At 44.3% G+C, this 7,261-nt stretch overlaps 1 protein-coding gene across 1 annotated transcript in view; it reads right to left on the bottom strand.

Moving 5' to 3' along the window:
- Positions 1-4,356: 4,356 nt before the first annotated feature.
- The window catches only part of LOC306981548 (uncharacterized protein), a gene marked incomplete at its 3' end in the record, with an annotated part of 30,908 nt that continues 28,003 nt past the window's right edge, over positions 4,357-7,261 (bottom strand). Inside the window, exons 4-9 of the mRNA XM_079581155.1 lie at positions 5,387-5,434; positions 5,278-5,325; positions 5,057-5,222; positions 4,906-4,983; positions 4,758-4,835; positions 4,357-4,548 (exon numbers count right to left, since the gene is read on the bottom strand). Of these exons, the coding sequence (XP_079437281.1) occupies positions 4,357-4,548; positions 4,758-4,835; positions 4,906-4,983; positions 5,057-5,222; positions 5,278-5,325; positions 5,387-5,434 (610 nt within the window). The remainder of the gene's footprint in view (positions 4,549-4,757; positions 4,836-4,905; positions 4,984-5,056; positions 5,223-5,277; positions 5,326-5,386; positions 5,435-7,261) is intronic.

The following is a 7,261-nucleotide window of genomic DNA, read 5'->3' as shown; positions in this document are numbered from 1 at the left end:
GAGCAGAATGTCCGAGATGGAGGTGTTTTACAAAGACAAACTGACAGAGGCCAGGTAAAGAGCAGAGGTCAGTGCAGGAGCTCGTGTCCATGTGACTGATGACTGTGGTCCACAGGTCTGCGCTGAAGGAGAAGGAGGAGCAGCTGCGCTCCTTCAAAGACAGGTACTGACTTCATCTCCTGTTCCTGTGACTCCTCTGACGGAGTGTGTCTCTGCAGAGTGGCTCAGAATGTGGTGCTGTCCCTAAAGACGGAGAACACGGAGAACATGAACAGTCCAGTGAACCAGAGCCGCCTCACAGAGATGTACCAGCAGCTCAGAGTGTGCACGTGGCCCAACATCCACTTCAGCTCTTCAGACTCTCAGGCCCGAGTCCTGGTCCAGGTGAAGCTCTTCTCCTCAGCTGCTCCACACTCGCCTTTGCTCTGTTTTCACTCTGTCCCTGGTGGATCTGCAGGAGATGTTCAGAGCAGCAGCTGAGCACATGAAGACAGTCACAGAGACAGTGTGTGGAGGACAGGCGGCGTCTGCCAAGGTAGGACACGCCCACATGATGATGATGATGATGATGATGAGGAGGAGGAGCTCAGCTCTGTCTGTTACAGGTAGAGAAGTTCAGACAGACGGCTCTGGAGAATCTACAGCTGGCTCTGTTCCACAGCAGCAGAGAGGACGTCTTTAAGGTCCAACAACATCTCTGACTAACCTCACACATGCTGCAGTTACCGTCTGTTACAGTGTGTCCTGTGTCTGTTCCAGGCGGCGTTCCCTCAGTACCAGGCGGCCCCTGAGGACCTGCTCTTGGCCTCTGAGTGTTACTGGTTGGGCTGTCTGATGGTGCTGAACTCTCCTCCTCTTCGTCCTGACTGGGCCAGTGCTGATGATCAGAGCGGGACGGTTTTCCCACGAGAGCTCCGAGCACAGAGGCGTCAGAATAAATGACCGTCTGTTTCTGTCTGAAGCAAAGTTACCAGAATGTTTTATTATGTAATATTAATGTTTAAAATATCACATGAAGTGGATAAATCCAACAATAACTTTGAGCTGAAGTTTGACATGTTAAAAGCTCCTGTCAGTTGTTTTCTTTCATAAACTGTGCTCACACTGAAGCTTTACCTTTAAATCCTTTTCAGCAGCCGTGTTACTATTGTCGACTAAAATATTTTGGGGGAGGGGGGCGATCGTCTGCGTTTAGAGAGTCTGTTCAGGCCCGGAAACTGTGACTAAAATGTCAATCACTGAAGACATTGCGTTTATATTCGGTCAAATCATGTGCAGCGTTAGCCATTTCTGCAGCGGGCTTTCCTTATTGCAGTCACCACAGTGGAGAGAAGCTGTTTAGCTCTAATCTGGTGCAGCACATCTCTGTCTCTTTGAGCGTAATGTCTCTGTGCATCGTCCCTTCGATAAAGATTAAAGTAAAGTGAACTCATGTCTTCTCGTAGCTCGCTTACACGGCAGAAAAGTCACACCCCGCCATCGCCTCTTTGGTCTGAGAACTTCACTGACCGTTTATAGTGCATGCTCAGTAACATACGTATGCTGTTTAATATGGCTTTGCAATCTAAACAAATGTGCTTAAAGCAGTACTAAATAACTCTTCCCCCTAGAGGCCATAAGCGCAACTGCAGGTGTAGTAGCAAGTTACGATTTTTTAATTTATTAATTGTCTTGGAGAGTAAATACTACGCTGACAGGAAAGGCGACGGGAGAGAGGGTTACAGTGCATCCAATTATACAATGGAAATATTTTTTTTCACTCAAACTTGGCTGTAAATACTGTTTAAAGTGACATTAGCCCGCAGTTAGCTTTGCCCGTTAGCATGTTAGCTTCTTCTTCGTGATTACATTAGTGTGTATTGGTGACTCCGGACCGGTGGCAGTCAAGTTGCAAACATGGTTTTCTGGTCAGAGACACCAGGGGGAGATGAAAGACCCTCCAATCATCCCATAAACACTTGTATTACCCCCACAGGGACTACGGGGAGGATTTATTAAGGTAAATAAGTTACTTAGTACTGCTTTAACATGGTCAATATTTAATGACTTATACATTAGAATGTACTGAAGCTGCGAAAGCCACAACATCCAGAAGTTGAAACGTCGCAGGGAGTAAATGCGTGCACTTGTGTTTAGGGGGCAAAGGTGTGATTGCCATGTTTTCCTGGAGACTAAAGGGAGAATCGGATTTGTTGGTGAATGGACAAACAGCTGATTTTGAACTGGATGGTTCACGAAACATCGGGCAGCTATGTTTGTAAAAATGTCCATTTGAAATATGTGTAAGTTTCAATGTTTGCATCTACATGGATGAGATCAGTCTTCTTTGGAATCGTCTATTTCATACATTTGCGTTGCCCACCAGAACCTCGGACCAGGCGACACGGCGATCCATTGACACGTAAACTAACTATGACAGAAGAGAAGCTATTTCACAGACAGATGTTCACAGATGTTCCACAGGTAACTCACGTGTCGAGTAAAGTGAAGATTACTGCGCAGTAATGTGAAGATTACTGCGCGTATTTCGAACTACTCCTGGTATTATTACGCCTTATAATATAGTCCCCCCTTTTATCCGCTTAGAAAATCCACATTGTTTAATTTAGTGTAATTATACTTTGTAGTGGAACACTTCACGTAATCATATTTAAATAGGGAAAACGTGGAAGAGCTTGGTAGCTTCTATCTTGACCTGTTTTGGAGCTATAGTGGAGAGAGGGAGAGGCTAAATGCTAACGCCGTCTGCGCTGTGTTTACGTGACTGAAGATCAGACAGGTCCTAAAGAACTCGTCAAAGCTAAGGTAAGAACATATTGCAATATTTTCATTAAAAAATCCACTTTATTTGTTTAGCTTGAGCACATTTGAACAGCTTCACAATTACACGGAAAGAGGATCAGGTTCAGGACAGTTTTTCTTCGTTGTAAATGGTATTAAAATATGAGCAGCTCCTTAACTTGTGGAGCTTGTGTCCATGTGACTGATGACTGTGGTCCACAGGTCTACGCTGAAGGAGAAGGAGGAGCAGCTGCGCTCCTTCAAAGACAGGTACTGGACCAGTGTGAGTCTGTAAATCCTCAGATAGTGGCCCCTCCTTTGGGGCCCCAGCATGAATCTGCTCTGATCCGCTACTGCGTCAGAAGCCTTCCACAGACTAAAGGGAAAACCACGGCTGCAACTGCATCATCATCAGGGCGTCTCAACTGTTTTAAAATAATCTAATCTAATAATAAATAATAAATATTACTCTATGTCAGTTGGATGATCATACAGTATTATCTGGGAAAAGCTTTAGATACTTCAGAAACTCTGCCTCGTTTTAAGATGGATGAAGGGCCTCTCTCTCCTCCTGTCACCTCAGATCAAGTCAGATTGTTTCTATTGTTATTCGACACACCCATAATGTTTGTAACATTATGACTGGTTTGTCATTCCATCTGTATAAATAACATTCACAACAAGTGCAAAGAAACTCCTGTTGTTTTTCATAACTCAAACCGGTTTGACTCTCAGCTGATCATTTCTGAGAAGTCGATGGAATGTTATATAACGACCAGGAAGAAGCTGCAATGAAGTTTATTATAAAACACTTTTATTTCCTGTAATAAGTGACTGTCTCAGACACATCACTGGGAGGAGGTACAGTTTTCCCTCACTTTCACAATCCATCTGAAACATGAAGGTTTTCTGGGCCGCATTTAGTTTATGAGTTTGGTGAGAGCACGCCCCCTAGAGGCTGATCAATAATAAGCCCTATATGAGTGCCATCACACTGCATAATAAATATATATATTTTAAAGTTCATACGTCTTCTTAGATTAAACTATTACTGTTTTGTTCTTTTAGTAAGACAGCAGGTTTGTTTACCTGCTTTACTAGTTTCGATCACTTCCTGTGATGTTCCTCAGAAGCGCCACCTAGTGGTGGAGGTGATGTGTTGTAGGCGGCGCACAGCTTACAACAAACCTGTCTTACTAAAAGAAGTAATAGTACTGCATAAAATAATAAACTAGGTTAGTTTAAATGTCACACAATGAACATAATAATTAACCTTTCAGTTGTTAACAAGTTAAGATACAGTTCAGCATTTGACCATTATTTCACTTCTTGACTCAGACTTGTTTCATTTTGTCATTATTTAGGAGTAATTTGTCTGTTTTACTTTTTTATTTCAAGCTAAAATGTTACAAATTTCCTCAAAAAAGAGATGAGTTTTAAATCTGTGCCATAATCCATTACAACCAGACTCAAGCAAACAATGATTTATTTCACTGGACAGTTTATGCGAAACTCGAATGAGACGGATTTGACAAAAGCATCTTTTTCTGTAAAGAAAACTCTGACAGATTATTACTAATGGCACTGGGTCAAAGCCATAGAACAGGTTTGTCTGAGGACGTCTGTGGGAAAGACACACTCTGCATCAGCGCTGTCCCAGTGAGGACGAAGAGGAGGAGAGTTCAGCCCCATCAGACAGCCCAACCAGTAACACTCAGAGGCCAAGAGCAGGTCCTCAGGGGCCGCCTGGTACTGAGGGAACGCCGCCTGGAACAGACACAAGACACACTGTAACGCACTGTTAGAGTCTGTAACACACTGCTACAGACACTGTAACACACTGTAACACACTGCTACAGACACTGTAACACACTGTAACACACTGTAACAGACACTGTAACAGACGGTAACAGACGGTAACTGCAGCATGTGTGAGGTTAGTGTTACTGTGAGGTTAGTTAGAGATGTTGTTGGACCTTAAAGACGTCCTCTCTGCTGCTGTGGAACAGAGCCAGCTGTAGATTCTCCAGAGCCGTCTGTCTGAACTTCTCCACCTGTAACAGACAGAGCTGAGCTCCTCCTCCTCCTCATCATCATCATCTTCATGATGTGGGCGTGTCCTACCTTGGCAGACGCCGCCTGTCCTCCACACACTGTCTCTGTGACTGTCTTCATGTGCTCAGCTGCTGCTCTGAACATCTCCTGCAGATCCACCAGGGACAGAGTGAAAACAGAGCAAAGGCGAGTGTGGAGCAGCTGAGGAGAAGAGCTTCACCTGGACCAGGACTCGGGCCTGAGAGTCTGAAGAGCTGAAGTGGATGTTGGGCCACGTGCACACTCTGAGCTGCTGGTACATCTCTGTGAGGCGGCTCTGGTTCACTGGACTGTTCATGTTCTCCGTGTTCTCCGTCTTTAGGGACAGCACCACATTCTGAGCCACTCTGCAGAGACACACTCCGTCAGAGGAGTCACAGGAACAGGAGATGAAGTCAGTACCTGTCTTTGAAGGAGCGCAGCTGCTCCTCCTTCTCCTTCAGCGCAGACCTGTGGACCACAGTCATCAGTCACATGGACACGAGCTCCTGCACTGACCTCTGCTCTTTACCTGGCCTCTGTCAGTTTGTCTTTGTAAAACGCCTCCATCTCGGACATTCTGCTCAGAGAGAGGAGACAGTGTGATCAGTCTGAACTCTGAGACTTTAGTTTGATAAAGTGAGATACTGACGTGTGCCTGTGCTCCTGGGCCTGATGCTCACAGCGCTGGCAGCTCCACTTCTTGGCTTTTCTGAAACAATATTTTGAAATTATTCCCATGTCATTGTAGCTCCTCCACTTCAAGGCTGTGGTTCTGGAAGTCCATTTTTACGCACTAGTAACTGAATCAAGCTGTGAAAGTCATAGGTAGTTGAGTAAAATCAATCATCTGTCTAATGTCTGGCTCCCACTGCGATTTTCTTTGTCTTATAAGATTATTAGACGTCACATTGCGTAATGTGGAGATGGTAAAATCGTGAGCTGTTCTCGTCTCCACAGTGCGATTGAGAGACAATCGTAGCTATGATGGTTTATTATACAGAATATCAAGCTACAGGGGTGCGTATTTAGCTGAGGAAAGTGCCGCATGCTAATGGTGTTTATTTCCATGGAAAAGTGCATGGAAAGTTCTGTAAAATGCAGAGTCAGACCCGCTCAGGCCTGGCCTCTGATGCTTATGACTCTGGGACACTGACAGAGATCATCTCTGCAGTGAGAGGAGGCTCACTCAGACTCGCTTTCCAAAATATCACACTCTGCCTGATGTCGGTCGCAGCTCGTCTTTGGTCGTACAACGGTTCTGTTTTAAACCTTTGTCCCGGTTTCACTGTACGACCTATGACCTAAGATTTTCCCCACGATGATCATTCAGTGCAGACGGACGTGCAGTGTTCACTCGGCTTTATCCTACGGAGCAGAGTATTTGTAGGACCACCCTCCATCTAGAAAATAAAAACTCCACAGCCTGATTTTAAGAATAAATTCCATCGACACGTAGCCGCATAAATTCGTTGCCAAATACATTATTATTGTTAGAATTCAAAGTGAGTTTCAAGAATCTTGATTTTGTAAGAATATTGTTGTGTCACTTAAGTCAGCGCAGTTTCTACCTGTGTCTAAGCTCCTCCTCTTGCCACTGAAGCGCCTCCTCTTTCAGCTGTAGCTCCTCCTCTTTCCGCAGGAGCTTCTCCTCTTTCAGCTGTAGCTCCTCCTCTTTCCGCAGGAGCTCCTCCTCTCGCCACTGTAGCTCCTCCTCTCGCTGCTGTAGCTCCTCCTCTTTCCACTGTAGCTTCATGCTGGTCGATACCGATCCGAAACAGTCTTTTTGTATTATACAATATCTATATCATAGTACTACGGAGCCCTGGAAGTGACGCCAGACCAAAAAAATTTCAGGGGTGAAAAAAAATAAAAATATATAAAATCTTTTTAAAGAATAATGTTTTTCGCCACAAATTATCTTATTACCGAGATAATTTGTGGTGTAAAAAAAAAAAAAAAGTTTTTATATTTCTTCCCTGAAATAATCTTCCAGAGCTCCGTATATTACAGTATAGTTTCACTAGTTGGCATTAATTTTAATGAATCAATTTTTTTCGTGAACATGCAATTTTTTATTAAATTAAAGTAAGATTTTTAAGAAGCAGGTGTTAGCGGCAGGTTAGCAATACTAGCCCAGCTTAGTGATAGCATGAAGGCTGTGACTCTGCGGTCCTGGATCTGCAGCGGCTCCAGCCTGAAGGTTTACCAGTGTGTCAGGGTAAACCTGCAGGCTGGGACCTCAGAGCTATGGTCGTCTTTTGTATTGGACCCGATCCATTCACTTTATCCGATCTGACACTATTAAAATGTCTGGATATGCTACCGATACCGAATATCGGATCGGGACATCCCTAATTTATATAATGTGTTCCAGGACGTCAGAAGACCTTATGCTTATAGTGTG

This window comes from Gobius niger, assembly GCF_951799975.1.
Source record: "Gobius niger genome assembly, chromosome: 22".
Classification (NCBI taxonomy): Eukaryota; Metazoa; Chordata; class Actinopteri; order Gobiiformes; family Gobiidae; genus Gobius; species Gobius niger.
Note: the sequence above shows the minus strand (reverse complement) of the source record. Positions and strands in the feature narration are given on the sequence as shown.